This window comes from Molothrus ater, chromosome 3 (assembly GCF_012460135.2).
Source record: "Molothrus ater isolate BHLD 08-10-18 breed brown headed cowbird chromosome 3, BPBGC_Mater_1.1, whole genome shotgun sequence".
In the NCBI taxonomy this organism is placed as follows: domain Eukaryota; kingdom Metazoa; phylum Chordata; class Aves; order Passeriformes; family Icteridae; genus Molothrus; species Molothrus ater.
In genome coordinates, this window is record NC_050480.2 from 35226654 (window position 1) to 35254078 (window position 27425).

The 27425-nt window shown below is 36.3% G+C and overlaps 1 protein-coding gene across 4 annotated transcripts in view; it reads right to left on the reverse strand.

Moving 5' to 3' along the window:
* Positions 1-27425, reverse strand: part of STRN (striatin) — a 69152-nt gene that overhangs the window by 8129 nt on the left and 33598 nt on the right. The window contains exons 6-17 of one of the 4 annotated variants that reach the window (XM_036379979.1): positions 24038-24173; positions 22062-22197; positions 18261-18371; positions 15873-15959; positions 15154-15297; positions 12860-12996; positions 8303-8478; positions 7303-7350; positions 6508-6629; positions 5485-5652; positions 3114-3254; positions 733-837 (exon numbers count right to left, since the gene is read on the reverse strand). In XM_036379979.1, coding sequence (XP_036235872.1) covers positions 733-837; positions 3114-3254; positions 5485-5652; positions 6508-6629; positions 7303-7350; positions 8303-8478; positions 12860-12996; positions 15154-15297; positions 15873-15959; positions 18261-18371; positions 22062-22197; positions 24038-24173 — 1511 coding nt within the window. Of the gene's footprint in view, positions 1-732; positions 841-3113; positions 3255-5484; positions 5653-6507; positions 6630-7302; positions 7351-8302; positions 8479-12859; positions 12997-15153; positions 15298-15872; positions 15960-18260; positions 18372-22061; positions 22198-24037; positions 24174-27425 lie in introns of all 4 variants that reach the window. The other 3 variants (XM_036379978.1, XM_036379980.2, XM_036379981.2) reach the window with 3 other exon arrangements.

The window sequence follows — 27425 nt, forward strand, 5'->3', positions numbered from 1 at the left end:
TGACTGAATCATTAAAATTATAGAAGTCAGTATTTGAATGTTTACAGTTCCCAAGAACCACAGTAGCAGTACCACCAACGTTTATGAGACCTTTGCTTTAAGCCACGCTGACACTGCAATCACTGTGCATTTTAAATATCTGCCCCTTAAGCGAATTAATGGAGTTCTCAGGTAGTATCTTGAATGGGTAGGAAGGCAGGGGCTGAGCATACTAGAAGCAATGAACATAAACTACCTGGGAATAGGGGATAGTTGTGTCAGAGAGAATTAATGTTTTATCACAGCTTATTATAATCACAGCAATAATTTCATGTTAAAAGTAAGAACTCATGGGTCAAATGTGGCAGAGGTCTAGGAAGCACTAAAGGAATGCCAGAGGTTCCTGCTCTCAAGAGCAAAATAATACAGACAATCAATAGAAGAAACATAAACATAAGAACATGAAGATTTTTGAAAAAGATTCATTTTATGTTAAATATTTATAAACCCCATCCATAGGGCATTCTAAAAGAATGGACAGAGAGACCCAAGTTCCTTATCACTTTGCCAACAAAGCTTTAAATGAGCTGGCAATCTTTATACTCTCTACTGATGAGAGATTTCTGCTTCAGAGGCCATCCCATTCTTGACATCCCTCAGCATTTGTGTGAGTAATACTGATTATAACAAAATTGGGAATACGATTTATATTACACAATGGCTATGGCTAAGACCTGCTGGAAAGATGCATACCTGTGTTGTTGTCATAGAATTTGATGTGTCTGTCCTCATGAGCAGTGATACTAATTGGAAGAGTTGGATGGCTGATGACTCTGTTTATCTGACAGGAAGAACTGACTGCTAAGAAAAAAGCCACACACATCAGTATAAGTAAGTTGCTACGTTCTTTGAAAGACTGCTACAAGAAATAAATATGTAGTCAATCTAATTTGCAAAATACTTCTTAGATACATATCCTGGCAACTCTCAGCTAGCACCTTATGTTGTGCACTTTCCTCTAAAATACTTTCCAAACTATACAAGACAGAGACTTACATAAAACATATGTGTGCCAAATAAGGTCCAGCTTTTGGACATGATTTTAGATAGGCACATCAGGCAAAAATGTGAAACCAAAAACTGAGTGAAAACACCTCATTCATACACATTCCTTCTCTCGCCAAGTCAAACTTTCTTCATAACACACAGGACAGGTAAATAAACACTGCAGCCAATATGTTTGAAGCAAACAAAACCTACCCCTTATTGACTGATGTATAGGTATTGAAATTATTATTGAAAAAAGGATGCTCGATTATTCATAGGAGAGCCAATTTCCTAGCCTTCAGTAATTCTGAAATAGCATGCATATATATAGATATATATACACCCAGAGAAAAAAAGTATAGGAATTTTCTGGTTAGAAATCCAGGCATTGGTATGATGCACAGGTTAATGCAAGAGGTGTCTTAAGTCGTAGATTATGAAAAAACCCACAAATAGTCATTACACAGGAAATCAAAATACAGATATTGTCTTTCATGTTGACTGTATTTAGCTAAATTGCTTCCAAACAACATTCACACAATTTAATCTAAATTCTTACTAAAATAAACAAAATAGAAGGTTCACGTCCTATTAAAATGGTAAAGATTAATTTTACACCTTTCTATAAAAATCTGAACCATAAGGCAATGTCAGCATCCACAGGACACTTAGAAATTATGAAAGTATAAATTCAGGAAAAAAACTCCACATTCATATTCATAAATATCCCTAAAATTACTAAAAGCACATGAACCTTCACCACATCCAGCCATCCTCACGGTTTGAAAATGCCAAGCAGAGGCTTATACTGAGCAGAAGAGTCCCTAAATAGTGTGTAGGGCATTTCAGGTGATATTTTCCTCTTGTCTAGTTCTTGTAGAAATAATAATTTATTTCTTTAAAATACATGTCAGTTTTATAGTACTGTTACATAACCAAAGATACTAAACAGGGACTTCTGGTTGCCATATCAGGGTCTTCTTTTCCTAAAGGAACATTACGGAATTACAGCAGGGAGTAGGTGCAAAAAACAGAAGAGAGATAGGGAGGGAAGAAGAAAGGTGGCTTCCACTGAATTGCTTTAACTAATTTAGAACTGTTTTTTTAGACAGGAACAAAGATGTGGGTTAAAAGAAGACATCCAGCACAGTAAGGAATAACCTAAAGAAGAGATACAGAACTTTCCATTTGCTCTTATAAAATTACAGTCATTTCAATATTTTAAAACCCACAAGCAAAGCCAACAAGAACGGCCTTAGTGCTTTTAAAAAATATCATTAAATAGTAGAATTCAGTGACACAAATCCCTAAGAGTGAGGGAAAAAATACCAAAATTTTAAAAGACTCAATGTTTTACCATTGTGGCCTGAAGATGAACCCTCATGCTTCAGCTCATTCTGGTCTCTTTTGTAAAGTCATTGTAAAATAATGTACTAGCAGGCTTTTCACAGTATCCTCTAAAACTTCTAGTATTGGTCACTGACATGATCCAAGGCATTATATGGATCACAAGGAGACCCTGTGAATTAATACTCTTTCACTGGAGCTTTGCTTTCCTTCTTCAGTGAAAATTTCAACTAAAGCCCATGTCCAAATGAGACAAGAGTGCAATAAAGCTTAGAAATGGATACCTCTGAAGAAAAATAAAAATAATTGACACACACTCCCAGTTTTTAAATAAATTCAACATTAAATTTTTGCCTCTTTTGCAGTTTTGGACTGAAGAGAAAATGGATATATTGAATCTGCAAAAATCACAAAGCCTTATTAAAGAAAGTTGTGCTTTTTCTCATGCTACTTGAAGAGTAGCATTTCCTCTCATTCCCTTGAAGAGGAATTCAGAGTGTGAGCTTGTTTCTATCCTATTTCAGAAGTATACACATTCTTCTGCTACTGCAAAACCTGTGAGGTCTGTTGTAATAGTAACAATTTACTGTTATATATCAGAACACAGCTTCTAACATTATCCATCTTGTAATTTCTCATGACACTGCCTAATTCTTTGGAAGCACTGAAAAGATTATCAACAGTATCCATCTTAAACCATTTTTTTTTCCTTTAGTTGGTTTGGGGCTTTTGATACATACTAGTATCCACACTGGACTCCAGGGTAAGAATTCGCTGCCGTGTCTCCATGTTAAAAATGCTAGTGTGTCCACTGTTAAATGATGCTACCATGAGGCTTGGGTCACTGCTCACAAGGTCTACTGATGAAGGGATTCCCATTTCTAGAAAACAATGTAGAGAAGATATAGTTGGTGAAAAGAAAATGAAAAAAAAAAATAAACAAAAAAAATCCTTACAAAAAAAGTAAGCATTTCAACACCAAAAGGACCCCAATTATCAAAGGAAATGTTGCATTCTAAAATATAAATGATGCCAATCTAAATAGCTTTCTCTGTATGATAACTATTTTAATCCTACTTTTTTGGACATGTGTATCAACAACTTTCTTTACTAAGACGCTGTATCTGGAACTGCAGCTGTGCAGAAATCTACTTTAAAATTAAGAAAGCAAGAACTCCCTGTCCCCTTCTTCTTCCTTTAACTGTAGCAGCAATTCCCAAAAAAAACTCCACCAAGCTCCATTGCTTTGAGTAAAAGGACATGAAACTGAAGTGTACAACAAGTGACATGACAGATAATTAATGTTGTTATAATTAACTTAGACAAATTCAGAGCTTAATAAAACACCAAAGTTCTCCAGGTGCAGATTTCGCACACTGGAACTGTCATCATGTACAGTTATATAAATACATTATAAACTTGTATTTCAAAGCTCCTGCCTATTGTGGTATATATTTGATCTCCTTATACTGTAGCTATCTGCACACTACAGGACAGAAGGTCAAATCAGCAAAGCTTGGGTATAGGATATACTCTTTAGGATTTTTCTCTTCAAATGTCCCATTCACCACCTGCTATGTGAAAGAACAACACCAGTTGCAACAGACATCAGGAGGAGGAGGAAAAGACAGAGAGTGAGAAACTGAATTTTAAGCAACCTAATGTTGGATCATAGATTCAGATAACACAGGAATACCATCACATCCCTATAAACTCTCTAGAGATTCATGGGAGAAGTATCCTTCTGAGACACAGGACATCAGGAATATTTCTCAGGAATGGCAGTAGTTATCTACAAGTACCCGAAAAAAAGCCAAAAAGGATTGGTGTGAGAAAAAAACCACATTGTTTCTCAAGTGACCTTTTCCACCACTGCCATGCATGCTTCCTGGTAAGCAGGCATCTGCAGCTTCCTGGTAAGCCTACAATGGTTAATCTGAACGACTTGAATAATGAGTGACAGATATTTTAGGGGTTTGTTAAAGGTTATCCATAAGCTATATTTGGAAAACTGAGCTTACAGTCTTTGGATTTCACAACTGGGCTTCATTCCAGTTTGGAATACAAAAAAAAAGCCCTAATATTAGGGCTATTATAGTGCCTCTGCAAGGGAAGACTACTCCTCCTTCCCCCTTAGTTTAATAATTAAAACCAAAACAACTCACAGTAACAAACTCCATAACTCTACCAGGAAGTTTTCAATGCAGGCAGATAGGCAAGCTGGCAATAACAAGCCTGCATACCTTTAGAAACATAGTTTTGCTAAAACTAAAATACATGGAATATTTCTATTTACTCAGTCTCTTTCAACTAACAAGCAATGGCATATCTGACCAACTTTACACTATAATTTGACATGTCTGTCCAGCTGTAACAAAGTTTATTTTGCCTCAAAGTTTTTCTGAAGAGACATGGAACTGTCTCAGCTCATGGGCTGTCTTTAATGACTATCAGCTGTAAGAGAGTTTGGCCATGTCAATGGGCTTGTTCTGGAGCACTCTGGCTCAGACAGACAGCAACTTCCAGAAATTAGATTCTAACCGGTGGGATTTTCACTTGTGCATGACATTTCAGTAACTAACTCTAAAGGAGTATTTTTTTTTTCAACTAGCACTGTTTAGAATCGCTAGGTTATTGTTATTTAGTTGATCTGCAAACTCAGAAATTCAATTGGAATCTCTGTGTTAGAGGCACAAGGAACAAATCTGGAAGGTACAATGACACTGGCCTAAGATGAAACACTGGTTACTCCAAACCTCCACTGAGGAAGAAAGGGCTTTTTATTCTGGACAAACCAAAAGCAAGGGCCTAGTGGAAACTCAAGTCTGAATGTGAGTTATGGAGTTAATACACTATCCTCCACGGTGCTAGGAACATCAGCAGATCATCTGCAGCAGTTGGCTTTCAGATGTATTTAACTGTCCCCCTGAATGTAGGTATATATATTCAGGTAAGGTCAGAGAAGGGTCACAAAATTTACTCTTCCCAAAATCATTCATAAAGATACAAAACCCAGAAAGAAGCGCAGGAAGTATTTCTATTCAGTAGCCAAAATTATGTCAGTCTGAACAGTGATGTTCATGAACTTCAGGGTAGGGCGATTTTCTGTACCTTGATTATCATTAAAGATATTGAGAGCTGGAGCAATTTCTGTAGCTTTCCACAAACGTATAGTGCCGTCTGCTGAACAGGACAGCAAACGCTGGTGAGCTCCACTGTAAACCAGACCCCACACTGCATCAGTATGGCCTACAAAAGCACCTCTTAGAACAGATGGATCTGTGAACCAAACACAACAAAACACATTTCAAAACAAAATCTGAACTAAGTCAATAGCTGCATCTTAGCCTATGTTTAGGCATCAACCTCTGGAAGATAATTGATAAAAAATCCCAAGATCAATCACATCATATCAATACAGAAGTCTTAATTATTCTGGCATTAAGATGCTTGAATTTCAGCAGCATATGTGACATTCAATTACCCAGTTTTCAACTAAAGGAACAAAACGATGCTTCAGCAGAAAGGACAGTATTGACTTTGGCAAAACACACTTCATGGTTAAAATTCACTTTCAAACAGCTATTAATGCCACAGCAGTCCCTTTTATGCAGAAGCTAGCTTTGAGACCAACTGCATCTGAAGCTACTACAAGTGCAAAATAAATCATAAAATCCAGACACAAGGCTGACATCCACTCAAACCTAGTAAATTTTACTGAACTGGGCCTTTTTAGCTGTTTCTAGCCAACATTAGCAGCTTTGGTGTCAGACTATAAAACCTTTTTATCTCAACTCCACAGAAATTCGTCAAAGAAAAGAACATTAAAATACACATTTCCTGTACTTTCCAAATAATCAGGTTTAGTCCTGTACTTCTAAAACCTGCACTTAAGACTAGCTGTTTCTAAAAACTATGATGAGATCGAGGCCTTTTTTAAGAAAATTACATTTTACCTTGCCATCAAGCAGTATCAGCATTAAAACAAGAGGTTACTGAAGTAATTGAAGATAACATTCAATCTGCTGTTTTAAACTCTCACAGAAGGATTATCTACAAGTTATACTATTTTAGTGACATAACATTACTGCCACTAAACTTATCATTTCACTGCTGCGTGCAACAGCAACCTACCGTAAGAGTCATAGGGGTCAATGTTTGGGTTGGTTGTGTTCCAGCCATGGATGAGGCCATCTGTTCCCCCACTGTAGCACTGCTCACCATTACTGCTCATCACCACACAGAGCACTGGTCCACTGGAAGAAAGCCCCAAAGAAACACTGACTGTTAACATTTTCATCACATGCAATGCAGTGTCAATCTTAAGAATTTCCATGTTAGATACAGTTCACTTGCTGCATGGATTGCAACAAAAATGCTGCATAATGAAATCATATGCTACAAGATTTCCCCTAAAAATGCCCTCCACAATATCTGGTAACACAACTGCAATCAGGACAATTAATCATTATGCACATGAAATGTGAAAAACATCACACTTTAAACTCTAGGATTTCATATTTCACATAAACACATTTTTTCGCTTTTCAAAAGATTTAAGGCACTTTCATGAAATGATCTCAGTAGATTTAAATTCACCACATTCATTCTTCTTCAGTTTCATTCCATATATGCAAGTATGTGTCAAAAAGGCAAAAGCTGCAATGATGAACAGAACACCTGAACAAATTTGAACAGTATCATTTGTAGGTTTTTCATTTTAAAATTGTGACATATCTGACTTCAGACATAAATAACTATGCAGAAGGAAGCAGAACACATGGAGATATTCTAAACAACATAGGAACTAAAAGCATCACATGAAATCAGTAGCTGATAAGGTGGAAATTACTTTTTTAAAAAATTCTGTTTCTGTTTAAAAATCTTATCTTTCTTAAAATATGACAGTATTTCTCAGGAAATACTTACTTATGTGCTCGGAAGGTATATATTGGCTCTACATCAAGAGAAGCACTCCTAAATGAAGTATGAAAAAAATGTTAACACGTGTACCATCTTATATAATGCTTCAGAAAAATTTGCCGGAATCACTAAATTCTTAAAATCCCTGCTTCATCTTTTGCAGTGTTTCTCCCACAACTTCCTCTCCCACCATGATTTTTCACGGGTCTAGGAACTATTTGCAGTCTTTCAAAACATGACAGGATTGGTTGTTTGGATTTTGTTTGAAGACCTTCAAGGTACTTCAGAGACCCATCAAACAAGCAGCTAGGTACACCAATGGAACAGGAGTGGAGAGACATTAGCATCACATGGAATGTATCATTAATTGTTCTTACTGGAGCAAAGGAGTTTTGCACTCAAAGTTTCTCTATCAACACTGAAGTGCTTCAAAATTTGCTGCTCTGGATTTTATCAATCCAAGGGAGGACTGTGTTATGCCCAGCTCTCCTCAAAAGTGTGACGTACTCCCTTAACCACATCAGCCCCATTACGAATTTCCTCTGATTTCTGCAAATTCCCAGCAATTTGCAAGAGATAACAAAGGAACCTGGCAACATCTCAGAGTTTCAAGCTGTCCCAGGTATATATGCATGTATGTGTATACATACATATGCATATATATATAAATGCATCCTATACATTTATATACACATGCAAGCACACTAACAGGCTGCATCCAAATATTTTCACTAGTAAATTAATTTGTCATGTTATCTACAAGGAAAATATAAAAAAATGAATGGTTTTCATCTTCACAAACAGAACACATTCACAAACACACATGGATTTTTTTCTGGCATTCTTTAGGCATCTCCACCCTTCTCTGAGAGCTTGTTTTCCTAGTCTTAAATTCAGGGAACACTTTCCATTAACTGGAAGGGCCATTCAGTGAAGTAGCATCTAGGTTTTGGTTTTCCTTTATAAATTAAAAGTGGTTTTGAAGAAAATAAAGAAAAATTCTTACTTTTTTGCAGGGGCTGTTTTTTGTAAATTCCACATTTTTAATGTATGGTCCTCTGAAGCTGTTATTAAGACTGGTTCAACTGGATGAAAAGCGAGACCTCTTATTCCATCAAAGTGACTTCTTAACGTAAACTTGGGGTTCCAAGTCTTTCTCAATGCATCCTTATTGTTGGCTATCTAATAAAACAAAATGCCAAACTTGTAATTAAGCTGGAAGGCACAACAAAAGGAAGAAATCAAAAATTTAGTTTGGCATTTTCAGAAGATGTCAAATTACCTCACCCACTTTTCACAATAACCTGCTCTCAAACAACAGTCCACTTAACACTAACCAGACACTTCAAAATGAGAACCAAGGTAGACATATTCCATACGAGTAATGTTGCGTCCACAGTGATAAATTCTATGCAAATCTGAAATAATCTCATGTCTGTCAAATTACACACTTTAAAAGCACTGATACTTCAATTAATACAGTTAAGTACTTAGAATTTGATCTATGGCTCATTCACTTACGAAGTTAGGCTTGACTCACCAAGGTGCAGTCCCTGAATATTCAAAGTACTACTGACATAACACCTCTAAAGAAAAGATCTGAGAGAAACAGAGAAGTCTCTAGAAGCACAGAAAGGAACACAACCTAACTTACCCAGCTAAGGCAACACAAGATCTCTAATAATGCATGACAAGTTTGCCAGAATAGAAAAAAAAAAGGCAAAAAGGACTTGGCTACACACTAAGAATCTAACTGGCAGGCAATAAGGTATCGTGTATACAGACACAATTATTTGGCAATAAATGCATTGTAGATGATCCAAAATAAAGCCTTTTAATAAAATAAGTTACTTCAATATTGCTCCTCTGAACAAATATTGACACAAAAGGCTGAACAGACTACTTCGCTGTCAGTCAACAATGTCATGAATTAAATCTACCTTTCCGTAACCACTGCTGATGGTAGTTATGGAAAACCAAGAAAACAAACAATTGTACTGATATTTATCATGTTGAAATCTAAAGATAATTCGAAATAATTTGTATCTTTAACTGCAAAGATGAGAGAACTATTTTGAGCCACTTCAAGAAACATTTCATCCTGGGGACTGGGTGCGAAAGAGGAGGTTTAAGAACAGAAGTGCTTTTTCTTAAGCTTTGTTACATCTGGATTTAAGAATAAAAATATGCATAAATTAAAAGGTTCTATAGATTTTAAACAAAGAGAAGGGAGCCACAAGAAACAGGTTTAGTCTCATCATATTTCTAAAGCAGGTTTAGCCTCATCATATTTCTTAGTAATGACATATTGCCTTGCTCAGGGAGACAAGTCAGTTTCTTTGCCAGTTTACTGAGCCAAGTTGGCTCGGTGAGGGAACAGACAAATGCTCGAGCTGGTACAAGGATGGGGCAGGACTGCACAGTTAGCAGCTCTGGCAGGTTTTCTGAGGACTGGCCAAGAAAGTCTCAGCAAAAAGGGTACAAGATGTACAGATATCTGGAGAGAAATTTGGTTGCTTCAACATAGGCACCTAATGCCAATCAGGTGCTGGGGGGAACCTGCCTGCCCTCCAGCTGCCGTACCAGCAGCACAGGTTCTGTGCCACAGCTGCAAAAGCCACAAAGACACCTCAGATGGCCCAACAGTGAATTCCAGTCCTGGCAAGATAAAATTCTATATTTGCTTGTCTTTCATTCAAAAATGTCCTTCCAAAAGGAGTCCAAGAAGGGCACTTCATAAACTGGAAAGCAAATGGAAGGCAGTCCCAGCTAGCAGACCAGCAGCAGAGCTGGAAACAGATTCTAGCCCTGACACATCACCCACCTGGCTGCACCACATCACTCTACCCACCAGTCTCACAAGCTCTGAGGTTGGTTACTCACACAGCACACAACCTCCTTCGGTCTCTCCCCACCAAAGCACAACTGTGAGGTAACCCAAGGCCTGAAAAGCAGTTTGGGGGGATGCCAACCCCAAAATTAGCACCTGATCTGGATTTACCAGTTATAATAATACTTGTGTCTATACAAAATTGAAAACAAATTGAAAACAAATTGAAAACTAAAGAGAGCAATGACAGGTACTTCTCTTGTTCAAAGTTGTAAGAAATCAAACAAGGGCCTACTGCAAAGTCTAAAACCTCCAAATCAGTACTTAACATTAAATGCAATGATTTTGTCGTTCAGTCACTCTTATCTAAAATCTATTATAATTTTATGAAGATGATTAATCTATCCAGAAGACTAGAGAAAAAAAACCAGAGCCAACCAAAGTGAACATTTGTCAAGAATGTGTAAAGGAAGGAAAAAGGAAAGGCAAACTTAAGTGTATTGGCTAGCAATCTGGAAAATTTAATCTTGTTAGATACTCTAAAAACCAATATACAAAAGAAAAAAAAAGTCTTTTAAGTAATAAATTAATAATCTTCATGACCAAGTGAAAACCATTCTTCAATTTACAGTCAAAGCACTATGTAAAAAACTGAAACCATGAAATGAGGCAGGCTAATGCTGCCATTTTTTAGAAGAAAATAATCCAGCAAAAATGTCAGTGAGATGAAAGGAACCAAAAATGGGAAAAGTGTCTGCCATTCTTGAAAGCAAATGTATTTAAAGACTGATTCACATGATCTTTCTACTTAATTCTCCATATGATTCAAAACTGACACTTAAAAACAAATACTAAGCTTTCACTAATCATACCTGATTCACATTTGGCAGCCAGATTACATTATCTGTAAGCTAAACTTACAATAAACTTGAAATAGGAACACCAGCCTTTCATTTTGCTTCAATAAAGTGCACAGTAACCAGAGCAAATAGTTTTATAATTTTTTTTTTTTTAGTTGTCAGCACTAGAAAAAGGTAAGAGTCGAGGTAACCATGAGTATGAATTCCTGATCACAGGACTTCATACAGGCATTGGACAAATGAACAAATAGAAGTTGGTATTCTCTACCATGCAGGAAAGGACTGGAGTGGATAAAGAAGTGCTATTCCATAAATGAAAGCTGTTAGTTCAGGATACAGAGACATGAACAAACACAACATTTATATGGACACTTGCACAATGAAGTCAAGCAATGAAAGCATCTTGTACAGATGGGTTAGCTTTGTCATGTTCTCTGAATTTAAAATCCAGCCTTGGATTTTTAAGAGTACCTGTAACAGCAATTTATTTGTACATTACTGTACCCCTTTCTGAAGACATAGTTAGGGACAATTCGTTCTTAAAAACATTAGGAACTGAGACAAATTGGGAGATAATACTGAAATACTGAATATTAGCAGAAATGCTCTGCATTCATTGCAATATTGATGATTCATAACATATCACATGTTCAGAAACTTGCTATAGTGGTAGGGCACATCTCTGCAGTGGCACTCTCAAATGAGTCTAAGATTTTATTAACTATGTATTTCATTGCTTTACAGAACCTCAAAGTAAGGACCTGCATCTTATGTCCAAAGTCTCAGATTTAATTTGTCATGGTAAAATCCCAGATAATGATTATTTAAGAATCAGATTTACTGAAGGGTAGGATTCATCCCCATCCGAGAATTAAAAATTATCTCTGAAATCCCTCAACCTTGACACAGCTGGGCAATGCAACAGCAAGATTAAACTGAAGCTGACAGATCACACAAGAGCAGATGAATAAATTAATACCTGAAGTGTCTTTTCCCAAGAAATCAGAAATACAGAAAAAAAATTGCATACAACTGAAAAGATGTAATTTTAAGAAAGATTTTTTTCATAAACAGTGCAAGAAAAATAAGGCCACAGAAGTGCTGTCCACAAAACCCTCCTAAGAGTTCTGGTCCAGTTTCCCGTTTGAAATGAAACTATTGCTCACACCAGAGGTAATGTAAACCACAGCTCTGCCCCAGCCAAGTTTTAAATATCTCCCAGGAGAGGGATTCCATTGTTTCTCTGTTTCAGTATCACCTACTACGTAACTTTCTCCCCCAGTGTCCTACCTGAACCTCCCAAGCCATCATTTGCTGTTTTCTCCTGCCTTAACACCTGGCACTATGGAGAAGCTTGGCTCTGTCATCCTTACAAGCACCCTATACCTGCAGGCTGCTATTCAAGCACTCCTCAGCCTCCTAACAGCTAAGCAAGACCAGCTCCCTTAACATCTACTCATCAGTCAGAAGCTACTGGATACTCCTCAATTTCTCTACAACCCTTTTTAAGTGGAGTGGCCCAAAACTGCATACAGCCCATGTAAAAGGGACATAAATGTCTCTCAATCTGCTGGCCATGATACTCCTAATTTTGCTCAGTCACTGGAGTTACATGTGCCCAGATGTACCACTATCACTAATTTACTTTCAACTACTTGCATAACATGGCAGGCAAATGAGAGGAGAGGGGCTTGTAGAGAGCTTGAATGCTGCTGTGTATGGGAAGGACTCCTTTGCCAAGTAAAACTTTGTGACATCCTCTAGCAGCGTAATTTTAACTGGAGAATGTTTTCTGCTGAGTCTATACACAAGTAACTTGCATCTGCCTTCAACAAGACAGAAGAACATTGAGTTACCATTAATAACCACTTACATCATAAGTCAGTGAATCTGCCTCATTTGCTACTGTAAGGCCTGCCAGTTCTCCAAGACCCAGTTCATTTTCAAGGGCTTCATCTGTTCCCATAATGAAAGATTTCCCTGAGGATGGAGGGAATGTTAAAGCTTCCACTGCAAGAAAACAAAGCAAACAAAAAAATCCTGAAACACAGATTTATACTATGGTGTACAATAAAAGCACATTTTCCACTTTTAGAATGCTACATATCTGTCAAGTAGCCGAGGGCAAAAAGAACCACAGAGATTCACAGAAAAACAGCTATTCCAAAGATAATCACTGTACTTACCAATAAGCAGCACCCTCTGAACACACCTACACCTGAGATGTGTGCGACTCCAGACAGTAAACGGAGCCAGCCACGGGCAGGAAGGGCGTGCTACCATTAATCCATATAAAGTGCACAAGAAACACAGAAATCACCTTCCCCAACTCAACTACAAAATATAGCAAATAGATATTGAAGAAGCAACAAAAATGTAGACAAAAACAGCTGGTGGGAGCAGCCTAAATCAAAGCCCTTCAAGCACTGCTCTTCGAATAGGTCTCTTAGTTATTACCTTTTCATCACAAACATCTTTTACCTCCTCCACCCCAAAGTTTACACTACAGTTTTCTTTTCCTGTCTTTTGAACTCACAATGCAATATTTCACTTAACACACAATACATACAAGACATCAAATTTGAAAACTTCCTAGAATAAAAAAATGTGTGCCCAAAATATGGCGTCTCAGCTTTATAAATACACAGCTAACATCAGCTGTCCTTTTTTTGTGAGAATCCATGTGAGTCTCTGAATTAAAAAACACATTACTGAAAGGACATGAAAATAGAGCTCTGCTAATACAGCTCTCAGTACATGTGAGAAAAGTTGGAAAGGGAACATTCAACAAAAAATTCTTCCACTTCACAAAGCGTTGCTAAGTTACCCCCTTCTTTCATGAAGAAAATCACTGAGCATGAAGGAAGCAGAACTACTGAGATCTTTGGTAGCTATTCCACACACCAGGGCTTTTTATGCATCTTAATTATAACTTGGCCGACCTACTTTTTCATTCTCACTGAAAGACTGCTAAGTGGAACTCATGTTTTGCACTTTTTTCAAAACACATATTTACCATTTTAATAGAGCACATGATATCACAGAATCATAGAATGGTTTGGGTTGGAAAGGACCTTACAGATCACCATGTTCCAGCCCCCTGCCATGGGCAGGGACACCTTCCACTTGATGGGGTTGTTCAAAGCACCATCCAACTTGGCATGGAACACTTCCAGGGACAGGGCATCCACAGCTTCTCTGGACAACCTGTTCGGTGTCTCACTACCCTCACAGTAAAGAATTTCTTCCTCGTAACCAATCTACACCTGCCCTCTTTTCAGTCTGAAACCATTCTCCCTTGTGCTGTCACTACATGCCCACATAAGAAGTCCCTCTCCAGCTCTCTTGCAGGCTCCCTTTAGGTACTGGAAGGCTGCCATGTTTGACAAATTAATATAGCTTCATATCCTATGTGTTATTATGCTCTATATTATAGCAATTCAAATATTGAATCAAATGAATGACTCAGCATTTTTCAGACTTAATAGTAGTGCTTCATTACAAAGATGCATGCATGGCTCTCCATACTAGAGCCATGGACAAGCTTGGACTAGCTTGAGAAATTCTCACTTGGACTAGCCCCTGTGAGAATTTCTCCTAATTTTTGGAACACATTATGGAAATCAATACACTGGCAAGCTGCAAGTTGTTCTGTATGATTCACTACACAATCATGCTTCACTACACGTGCTTTTGAAAGCTATAGTAAGGCATCTGTGTTTACCTGCACAGCCTCTATCTTTGCACCTTGGAAAAAAGGGCACGCTTGTGTGTGTGTTATCTATACATACATACATTTAAAATTATGTCAATGGGGAAAAAAATGATGCTCTTATGTCCTCAGAGTTTCTGGCCCACACTTGTCTGCAAGGCTTGAGCACAAACAAAAGCAAGTGATTTAGGATGGTCATATTACAAAGCCACTAAGTGCCAAATTATTTTTTTCATTGTGCTCAAAGATATTCAGCCAAGACTTGAACTTAGGTAGGTGTCTTGACCTTACTTATAGTGACCGTAATGGAGGAATAAGAATGTAATCTATTATACCTAAAACTTGCAATACTGAATCAGAATTTGTAAAGTGCTTGGAAAGTCAGAGAGAATAATTCTTAAGTAACTACAAACATCCACCCTCTATGAAGGGGAATGTACTTTTTTAATATTTACCTTCATCCGTCCTGTTTATCTCATGTTCAATGAGCCTTGAACTACTGGGCCTAGAAGAAGGTGCAACAGATGGCTGTAATGAAGGGAGATCATCAACATCTCTCAAGTTTGCAAGCATATCTTGCAGCTTTGACCTGTTGGGCCCTAACCAGAAAAAAAACAAAAAATTAAAGGGTTTAGGCATAGTTCACGATGACACTCCTTTTATCAGATATGCTACAGCAGGACATGCAACAATGGATCCTACCTTGCATTATGACATTACCACAGAAAAACTAATGAGCACTTATTTCAGCAGTAACTAATCATCCAGCATGAAATGAATTTCAAGAAGAAAGTGATAGAAGCAGCTGAGAATTGTGAACGCACAATTTTCCCCATATGAATGGACTCATAGTGCTACTTGTACTCATAGTGCTACTTGTACGGGATGCTGAAGAATGCCGCCAACTGAGTCATACTTTAGATAATTCGAATATTTACTTTGCTAAAACAATAGCTGACATCCATGAATATTTTAGGATTTGTGCATCAGGTACTTTGTGCAGCATATTGTTACAACAACATTTTAATTTAAATTTATTTGTGCAGTAGTGTAGTATCGTGAACTATATAATCCAAAAAGTTATACTTATATTAAAATAAAAATGCAACTGGATTCACTGGCCTACTTCCTGAAGCTACATATGGTGAAGACCCATGCCCTTCTTGACACTTACCTGTGCTTTGCTCCATCATTTTCCCACATCCCTGTTTTGACTGTTTTATATAGGATTGAGGCTGAAACATATCTTCGGTAGTTTTTCCTGTTGTAAGTTTAATTAAGAATGGGAAAATGTCTTACCCATAGTCCATTATGTTTTTTTCCTAGACCAGTAAATAATACAGCTATTTTCAAGCAGCTTTAACACAGTAGTGTACTCTAATATATGTATTTTCTCATAAAACCATTCTATGATTCTATTCTCTTATTACTTCACAGGAATGTTTACTACAGCCTTGCAAAATCATGAGTTTACTAATGCAGTTGCAAATGCTACTTTGTCCACCCTAATCATAATGACTGATAATACACTAAAATGTATTTAACTTGTCTGTCACCAAAATATTACTCAATCCAGAAAAACACTAAGAAGGATTTTGCAAGATTGTTTTACTATAATATCTGCTTTATAAAACCAGTATTTTACTTAGTAGAAGTTCAGTGGCAAAGCACCATATATGATGAAAATAAAGTCATAGAAACAAACTTTGTAAAATTTAATGTTATTTAGTTCCTTCTTTTTTCTCCAGACAGCCTCCCTCACATTCTTCTTCACTATGCACAATATTATGAATAACTGAAAACAGGCTCCGATTCTTCCTGACTTTTCTGCATTGATGGCCCTCCAGTGATGATTTGTCCATGGAAAGATGCTTAATTTCACTGCTGCAGTAAACCACTTTGTCTCCCAAGATCAAACCAATCAAATCAATCCAAAAGGTACTGAGCAGCAATTATCCTCATGAAGGAGCACTGGATGTCTGACTGCTGCCATTCCATCGTGATTTTTTATCATAATGATATAAAACATATTCCAATAATGTCTGCATCTATATTAACAATAAGTTTTATCATCAAAAATAAAAAGACAACAGCTGTTCAAGAACAGAATTTCAACACTTGGATTAAATAATTTCTGCTAGACTAACCCCACAGCTATTTACCCTGAACTACATAACATGTCTGTGTATTTTAAAAATAACAGACAAGTTACAAAAATCACTTTCCTTGTAATCATATACTGGCATGTCCTGTCTATCTTTAACCATAAAGAAATTTAGAATCAATTTTGTTAAACATGAACACTTTGGTTAGTCAGCTCAGATTCTTGTCAGACTTGCAATTAACTTCCAGTAAATTAAATTTTTCCAAAGATGACAAAAATATCACTTAAGAAATTTAAAGCATGGTAATTATTTACTTTTTTTTTCTTAATTTGGAAAAAAAAAAGAGATGTTTAGTTTTTCTATTTCATAACATAATTTCAGCCAAACTGCTGAGCAGCAGCTAATGAGAATATCAATGCAAAAAGTAATAAAACAAGTCAGCCTCAATGCGAGGCTCTGACATATTTACATCATTGTGCATATCTCTTTGGAAGTGAGAATTTCCTTGGTATTCATAAGCATCTTGCCACAAAGGGAGAAACATCCCTGAAATTTCTTACCAGGCTACATGCAATATTATTAATATACATCTTTCACACATGAATTCTCAATATGGCTAGGTCTTTGAAACACAGCCATGAATACAGTGTTTCATTCTAAACTCTCCATCTGAGTTCAAAAAATTTAATGGCTTACCTATCAAAACCAATTGATTTTACAAAACATATCTGTTTTTCAAGAAATGTAACAAAAAAATACAGGGCTAGAAACTGTATTTCAGATACTGTTCACAGGTGGTTTTTTTTTAATAAAAATACCCAACTTTTTTGAATGCTAGTCCCAGAGGTATGAAAGTCAATAAATAAATCCTGTGAATTACAAATAAACTGATGGTCATAGTTGCTTCCTATTTCGAGCCCTGCATAACAAATTATGATGACAGCATGACTTTCATGTTGTGAATGTCAAGTATAAACAGGGGTAGAAATTAACCTGTTTTCTCCCACTGTCATCTAATAGGATACTCAAGAGAGTTTCCAGTTTGGTCTCTTTCTTTGTTTATTTATATACCAGACTTTAACTCATCCTGTGAAACTGGCATGTTTCCAGCTAAGAAAGGATTCTGAAGTCTTCTGTATTAAAGCGTGAAGTATTAAAACAATGCCTTTTACAATTTAAATATCTGAATAACAAAAGTACAAAACATGCTCAAAGCAAGAATTTTTAACTAATCCAACACTTGGTTGGAAGAAGTTATATCTAATCCAACTATTTATTGTAGGTAACTTGATCGTCTGTCATTAATTTCAACCCCTGAGAACTGGTGAACAGGAAAGCAGTCAGGAGCAGCAAAGTAAAAGAGTAAGTAATTTTAGGAAAACATTGAAAGAGAGATAGAATTAAGGGTGTGAAAGATGTGAGATTTATGATTTTAAGGTGCAATGTTTTCCACTTACTCTTCACCCCCTTTTTCCCCTTGCGCTCCTTTTTGTATTGTTCCTTGAGTTTGGTTATAACTCCCTGGTCGACATTCCAGGCTTCAGGCATGAGACACTGGTCTTCCTTTTCTAAACAAAGTGAAACAAATGAAACATCCTTTTTCAATAATGTCACCGAGTGATCTCCACTGAAGGAGGCAACAGCTGCTGTCAACGTTTGTCTTTCATTTTAAACAGACAGAAATAGCACCAAGCCTGTGAAAGCTGCAAAACTGCTACTCACATTCCACTTCTGTTTGCTCAGAATGTTCTTATTAAAAATTGAGATGAAATTTCACATGTTTAATTCCCATAACCAAGCACATAGCTGTCCATAAATGTAAGCAACATTTACTTTATAATAAATCAGGACACATTTTTCATCTTTTTCTTTCCTCCGGGGAAAGGATTATTACATCTAGAAGAAACAGCTATGTTACTCGTCTACATAACTTTACAACTCAGATGTTGTGTACTGCATTTGAAATTCTCATTTTATTGTTTTTGTGCTATATTGTCATTTACACAAAGCAGTAGCACATTTAAATAATTTTGGAACACAATATTCATGTCATCATGGTTTAAATAAACCCTTAGACCACTAAAGCCATGAAACTTTACAAAAAGGTGAAGGCCTGAGGTAGTAATCTTTGGAAAAGAAGTCAAAAACATTTCAGGGTACCTAATGCAAAAACATCCCCATATTTTCGTTTGGATTTGTTTTTTTTCCTAAACATCTCCCTCAAATTGTTTCCTCTGTCACATGATACAGAATAGAAGAATCCTTCCAATTCTAGAGTATTCAGAGATTTTGAGCAAAACATGTTACGTGAGTTCAAATCCCCCAAGCAATTTTTCCACATATGGAGGCTGTCCTGAAGCAGCTTAGAGAAATAATTCGCGAGAGGAGGGGAGGTATTACAGCTCTTCCTTGTATATATTTTCTTGACCATTACAGCTTGAAATGCATTATCTTTTTGCTTTGTTTTGCTCATTAAAATCTTAACTTTATTATTTAAAGATTAATTCCTTTCAGACCAAGTTTGCTTTCTACATTGATAAGCTATTCTAGATCTTTCAAAATACAAACAATAATAAACTTATTCTCAGACTAAGCTGCAGAACTTAAATGTCTGTAGAGGAAGCACAACACTATCAATCACAGTCTGAAGGAGTCACTATGACTGGCCAGAAGATAAAAACCACACACAGGTTATTAATGTGACTGACTTGTCAAAAATGAATACTGCTAAAAAAGACCTAGGGATCCTCTATCAACATCAAATTCAACAGGATTCAGCAACATATTCCTGCAGCAAAAGCAACCAACAATATCCTGGGGCTGTATTAACAAGAATGTAACCAAGAGGGTGAAGGAAGTGACTGTTCCCCTGTGTTGGGCACTCATAGACCACAATTTGGAGAACTGTATCCAAGACAATATTTTTAATGCTGAGAAACCTTTTAGGTAGAGTCCTAAATACCTATTATTAGCATAGTGTAGCAAGTCTAAGCGAGCCACTAAGACTGTTCAGGCAGCTGGAGCAGATGGGCTTCAAGGAGGGGCTGAGACTACTGTGAGAGTTCAGTGATGCCAAAAAAAGGCATCTTAGTGTGGCTTCTAACTACCTGATATACAGATTCTGAGAAAACAGAGACTGACTCTGCTCAGACTTGCATCACAGAGGGAAAAGATACTTTTTAAGGTGCTCTCTCACTCCTTTGAACCCTTCAGTCGTGATCCTATACTCATGGAGTGCCAGATTAACTTAAGACAAAGTTTATCAGTTTAAGTCTTTTAGAAAAGCTATGAAAATAAGCCTTAGTAAGCTGAAGAGAGACTCTAAAATGGATTGTATATGGGCTAAGTAATGTCCTCTTAATGCATATACCTCAATTACCACTAATGAGCAAGAACTGCATAATGAATTCAAAAATATATGAGAAAATCATAGTTCAGAGAAACAAGTATCTAGTCTTTCTGGAATTAGGTCATAAGTTTTAATCATGCTTTTCCTCCCTGGCTAGACAAGACTTTTTTTGCCTCCTCCAGAAAAAAAAAAAAGTCTAAATAGATTTTTATTAGGTTGTTTCCAGGAAAATACCCAATATATTAATTTTCTGCAGACTGTCCCAGTATGCTTCCCACATGTCCCACAGATACTATTCAACTTCAGAAGCAGATCCTGAACTATGGCTATTCAAGTGCTTAATAGCTTAAAAATTACCAAAAACATTTGAGGACCTTTCAAGCCAAATGGGGTCAACCGTTTACTGTAACTGAACAATAATACTTGGAATCCAAAATGAAGAAAGAATTTCCTCTGTTGCTGCTGTCCCTCACTACAACATCACTCTACTGTACTACATTTAACAGTTTCACTTAAGCTGACCTAAGTGATTTACAACAGCAGTTCTTTGAAGAAGCTAAGTCTTACATAGTTACCATAAAAGACACAGGCTGTGAAAGAAGTAATTGAAAAACATGAACACCTCCAACACAAACAAACCTTTTTGCATTTCTGGAAATGAAAGAACTACTTTTAATAACAATTTATTTTAAATGTTAGACTTCTGCTCACTTGTACTCAGCTGTCATCAATGAAAGCAAAAATAAACCAGAAGTGTGAATTTGAGAACAAAAAGCTCCTGTTGGCATACTGAATTTTGGTGACACAAGCAATAGCTGCACTGACCCTGTATAAATGGATAAAATTTTACTATTAAAGAGCAGTATCCAATTTTTTTTTAAGAGCAGTATTTCTAGATTTGTTGGGTGAATGCTGATATATAATGATCAGCAGATATGACTGCTGTATCTAATATTACAACATCCTCTTAAGCAGAGACTACACCACACTGAACAATAACTTGGAGTCCAACCAGGAGATGGACATGGCTTCAGTGAAATACAGCTTCTTGGAGATGCCCATGTGAGAGCCACAGCTACCATGGCTGATCGGTCTGTCACAGCTGCAGCTCCATTGTAAAGCTCAATTGTTTCCCATCATCTTCAATAGCTCCATGTTCACCTATCCTTAAGACTTTCCAGAGCAGCTTAAGTAGGAATCAACTTCCCATCAAGATATTTAACCAGTTCTCTTCTTTCTCCCCTTTTCTATACCAAGGGTTTAGGCAGAATAATTATGTCAAGGTAAAGTGGAGATGGTGGCAATCAGGTTGCAGGGCATGAACCTCAAAGGACAGAGAGCAGCTTGTGAAATGTCTCTCTATGACTAGTGGCCCTAAAGATATATTATTCTGCTAAATTATAAAAGAAAGTTTGAGCAGCTGAACAGTTCATATTAACTAAATTACTAATCACAAGAAGAGTACAACTCATTTGGATTTTATGACTCACATTACTCTCTGCATCCAAGAGAAAAAGCAAAGATGACAAAATAACTTTCATATCATAATTGTAAAATACAGCTCTATCAGAGCCCTTCATGTGCATGGGTCACTGGAAAAATACATTGAAATGCCACTCATAAAATTTAAATTCTATCTGCCTTAGAATTAATGAAAAGGAAAAATGACGCAAGGCAGAAACCTTGAAGATTCTTTACATTGAAGCAGTTTACAGAAAAAATGAGATTATATCAAGAGGACTTCAGTCTACCAATTATTTATCGATAATAAAATAAAAATAGAAATAGTAGAAATAATCAAAAGATGCTGTGATCCTAACAGAGATCTCATTCAATGAACTGATCAGTCACAATATGTTCTTAGCATACTTTTTTTTTTCTCCTGGTATGATCCATCAAATTTCCTTACCCCAGTCTGTCCCATCTCCTGAACTTCTCGATTCCGCATCACCATCATCTGAGGTAACCAAAAAGTCAAACTCTTTCAAAGCTTCTTCTGTATCTCTGTCTTCACTGCTGTCAGATAGCACTCTTTTCCTTACAATCTGAAGGGTCAGAAAGTAGAGGGAAAAAAATGCTGAATTAAATTGCAAACATATTTTTAATCCAAGCAGTACTGTCTTGTCCTCTATGCAAAATCCAAACAGGAAGTTGAAGAGGAAGCAGAAAAGTACACATTAATAAGTAAATCTGGAATAGTACACAGACTTTGTTTCACTTTCTAAGTGAAAATGAAACTTGTGTGTAACTCTTTCTTCCTGTGACCATCAATAATCAATCACGTGGATAATAACCTACAGTAATCTACACCACTACTGTCTTTTTCTTTAATACTATAAATGTACAAACTCTCTCTTAAAACATTTCTGAAAAACACATAAAACACACAAACAAAAACTCAAGAATGCCACAGAAAAGACTTCAGTAAAACCAAACGCACTTTGCTTCTCTGAAAATAGCTAACTTTCAATTCTGAAATCATTCTCTATGCGGACCAAGGCTCAACTCCAGGAAACAAATAAACCAACCCCAAATCCCACAACTGACAAGAGCTGATTTTCTTAGACTTTGTAAGTCATTCCATCCTGAATGCTTTCTCAGACGGTATTGCTACTTAAACATGTTGCTTTTCAGGTTTAAACTGAATTTCCCTCTCAGTTTCAAAAGCAAATTCTGGTAAAAGAAAAAAATATACAATTTAATGAAGAATTTAATTTTAAGTTTTCCACAAATTTACTTTTTCATTAATAATCAAAATGAACTACAGTCTTTGCAGTTATTTGACTAACTGGTAAGCTGATGCCGTGTTTCATGAAAACCATACCACAATTTTTACTTCTACGAAAATAGAAAATTTACCTTAATCAAAATGTTTTGACTTGGACCCTTGCTAAGGGTCAGTCTGTAAAGACTCCAATACATAGTCCAACATCCCACAGCTCATGAGGATGACTGATTGTATCTCCTCTAAATACAGAGAGCCAATTTCTAAACCTGAAGCAATTCTAAACTTCAAGCTTCATTTCTTCAGCAGGCATAGTGAACATATTGTCTTACACAAGACTTAACAGAAGAGTCTCAGACTTTAGTTCACAGTCCATGAATGACAGGAAAGATCTGAAAAGATCCCCTTTAAAAATTCCATAAAACTAATGGTTTTTTTAGTGTTAATTCTTAAAGCTGACCATAAAGACAATCACATCCATCATCTCTTATCTGCTTTAATTTTTAGGAAACAATTCACTGAATAAATGTTAATTTTAAAGAAGAGTACTGATTGCATGTATCTATGTGATCATATGAATAAATCATATAGCAAAGTATAGGTCATGAGTGAGGTTAAAGGCATTTGACTGAACAAACAAAAAAATTTCTTAACTACATTAGAGTTCTTCCAGTTACACCTCTTCCTTCCACAAGCTATAAATACAAGTGAATTTTAGTTTTGTAATCTAAGACAATTTTTACAAGTAATTTCAAGTATCATTAATTTTTTAATAAATATTCAAGAATCATTATTGACATGCAATGTTTTGAACAATACCTTCAAACTAAGCTGAGAAATGTAAAAAAGGACATTGATACATTAAAAATTGTGTTCCAGTATCTATCAAAAATACAAGTCAATATGGAATAGTAAAGAGATAATTTTAGAAAAATTTAATCTAACTCACAGCAATAAAGATGGCAAAGCATAACTTGTATGCAAAAACTTAGAAATGCATATATAATTCCTCTTACGCACACATGCTTGTTTGGGACATCATAAAGATGCATTAATGATTTGCATGTGTACATACACAGTCATATACTTTGCTTATAGGCACCTCATTAATCTCACTTTTTCTGTTCTTCGTAACTTTTTCAATTATTTTTTCCACTCACTGTTGCAGTATCAATGATTGTTTTCTCTCTTCCTTCAATATCTTCTTCATCTTCCTCATCACTAAAGTCTGCAGCTGCATTTTCAAGAAATTTGAAGGTCTCTAGCAGAGAGGCAGAGTCAGTCAATTCAGGTTTCCTAAACAACAAGAACAACAATCACCATCATGAGAGAAAAGAAATCACAATGAAGTTTCTTTTGCAATTACTAAGCTGTTCTGTATTATTATGTCCAACATATAAGACTAAAATAAGCCTACTAGTAAAAATGAACTGTTAACAGCTAAAATTCTTGTGGCTAAAGAACTAAACAATAGACATAAAGTGTATTATTAGAACCAACAATTATTCTTAGTATAGCTGCCATTACTAGGACAAAGACTTCAATTTTTTATTTGAAAAGCATTTTAAAGCAACATTCATTTGACACATGCCCAAAACAACATCAATTCTGCTATGCCATTACTGAAAGCCTCAGCAACGAGGACATGAGCCACAGCTACCCAGCTGAGCTCCCACATGTACATCAAGGTACAGGAAAACTTTGCAACTGCTAGGTGATGTTCCTCATCTTGCTGGGAAACACCAAACTCTAGCTCTTTCATTCATTAGCTTTTAATACATGATAAATATGCCACTATAAAAGAATATAATGGGAAAATATGAATGATGACTAAATAATATTTGAATTTACATTAAACAAATAAGGAAATGGATGAAGACTGGGGAAAATGATGACTGTGCTGGCAGAAATTTAGGCAGTGCCTCAGAACAGGAAGCATAAGGGTTGTTATATTAACGACAGAAGAGGAAGAATCCAAGAAACAGGACTGTAACAATTACTAAAACTCTGACAAAAGTACAGATAAAGCAGTCCTAGAATTATCAACAGCATCTGTGTTTTCTATACAGAAGATGCACTTCTCCATCAATCCCTGAAAGATACAGCGAACAAAATTCATTCGTCTTGAATTGTTACAACTCCTTCTAGTAAAAACTGGTACATTCTTGAGATGGCTTTGAAGCAGTGAAGGCAAGCTTTACTGTTTTCTTACCTTTAATCAGTAGACAGTTTTTCATAGTTCATCACTAAATGCACGTCATCTTGATTCTCACAACCACTGAAACAGTAGAAGTGTCTCCCTCTCTCCTTTCAGAATTGTAGCTCTAAATTGTCTTATGCAGTCACCCTTAGTACCAGCAAGAGCCTTGATTCTGCTAAGCATTTCAAAAGGTTCAATCAGCTAACACACCTACACAATAAGGCCTTGCAATCCCCCTGCAGTGTGAGCACCTGATCATCCATCCATCACCCACTTACTCCAGTGTTTTGTCATAACGCTTTGCAGGAAGCATGCAAGGGCAAAAGCTTTGATGTGTAATAAGGCATGATAAGCAGCACACTTCCTTCTTTGCCAAGTCTCTGCTCAAGCAGTCCTATGCTTACATGACAACAATCAGCAGAAGTGGCTTCCTCACAGCCCCAGGTATATCTGCATTTCATTAAGACAATTTGCTAGTCTACTTTTTTTTTTCATTTACTCACCATTATAACCCAAAAATGCCAATAGAGATTTCACTTTCATTAGAAGTTCTGCATACACAGCAGCCTCATAATATATATAATATACCTCCATGTACATTATGTTTTCATGGTCACTGTTTTTTCCAAAAATATTCCTTCTGCCTTTCCAGATCTTAACTTAGATCTAAGAACAATCTTAAGCAAGTTTCAAATTTGCCCTGCTTCCAGCAGTATTGTGACCCTCACTTCTAGGACAAACCTGACAACAACCTGTGATATCTTTATTTTTCCTTAAGTAATCACTACTTTGGCAACCTGTAACACTTCATGAATCTGTAGTAATAATGTACATTTTCACAGAAATGCTATAGTATAGTTGCCTTCCTGTTTCCAACAGAAAAATCTTGGTAAGACAACACTTGTGATTTGCTTAAATTGACTAACTTCTTGACTTTCAGCAAATTCTGAGAGTCTGTGTCTACTTTTGAGTAAATCATCCAACCACAACTATTTCTGGGTTTTTTCCCCTCTGTATTTTGCCATATAAAAGTATAACACGTAAAAATACCATGGCTGATATCTATAACAGCAATTATCAGACATACTCCAGGTAAACAGCAATATATGAACTAATACCAAACATGGACTATAAAATTTTTAATTAAGAGACCTTACTATTAAGAAACAGATATCCTTCTACAGGTCCAAGTATTTGCAGTAAATCATACCAGACTTGGCTCTGTACTCATTTGCTCTTAAACCTGGCTCTCTCACACTGAAGTTCAAAGTGACTACCAAAATAGGTTGTATCTTTTTTTGATTAACTACTCTGATTTCAACTGTGCTATTAATTATTACACATTTTAGTGGGCAGGATATATATACACATAATAATGTATCTGCATTTACGTGGGGAGCAGGGGTAAATGGGCATCTCAAGCACTGGGAAACATGGTAGCTTATTTATCATGTATTTCAAAACTCCTGTACAGTACAGAAATGTACAGTCAGCATAGTGCCACAGAAGATTACTTGTGCTACAACACAACTTCCAAGAAAGAATTTTTAAAAACCAAAAATAAAAACAGAAGAGAAAGAATATTTAAACTATCCAAGGGTTCTACAGGAAGATAGTTTCAAGCTGACAAGACAGGCTGATTTCCTATACTGTACCCCAATAAACTTTAGCAGTCAAATCAAAGGCGATTTAATAATTTGAGCTATTTTTCATCCTTCAGCACATATGAACATAATGCATTCTGGATAATGCTGTCAGTATGAATATTTTGGAAGAACCTAAAATGTATTGAAGAAAAATGTCTGGCCTTAGCTAATTTATGCTATGTACTTTGATGGATATTTCAAGCTTCATTAATTTTCAATCTCTTTTTTTTTCATTTTTTCTCTTAGGGGGTCATTCACAAAGCAACTTAAAAAAGCAGAAGGGTCAAAAACATATTCAGATATAGGCTAGTAAAATAAATAACTTTAAATTCTATTTCAGAAAATGAAACACAATTTGACATTTCCAGGGCTTGTGTAGCTTCCAGTATTTTTTAAAAAAATCAATGGGTGAAAACAATAGAATCAAGCTCCAAAAGTGGGGACTGATACAAACTGTGGTATTACAAGCACAAGTCAGGCAAGGTTCAGGGCCCATTGCAAATAAAGAGAGACCAAAAACCCTTAAAAGGTCTCAACAAAGACAATTCCTCTCTTCTGGACTGTCCTGTATCACAACATATTTAAGGAAGAACATAATTTTCAAAGTGCAAGAACTTCGGTGCAGCTTTTTCCTTCCTCCCCAGCCATACTGTCTAAAGAAAACCAGCTGGGGAAGAATGAACCAGAACCCCCAGATAGCAG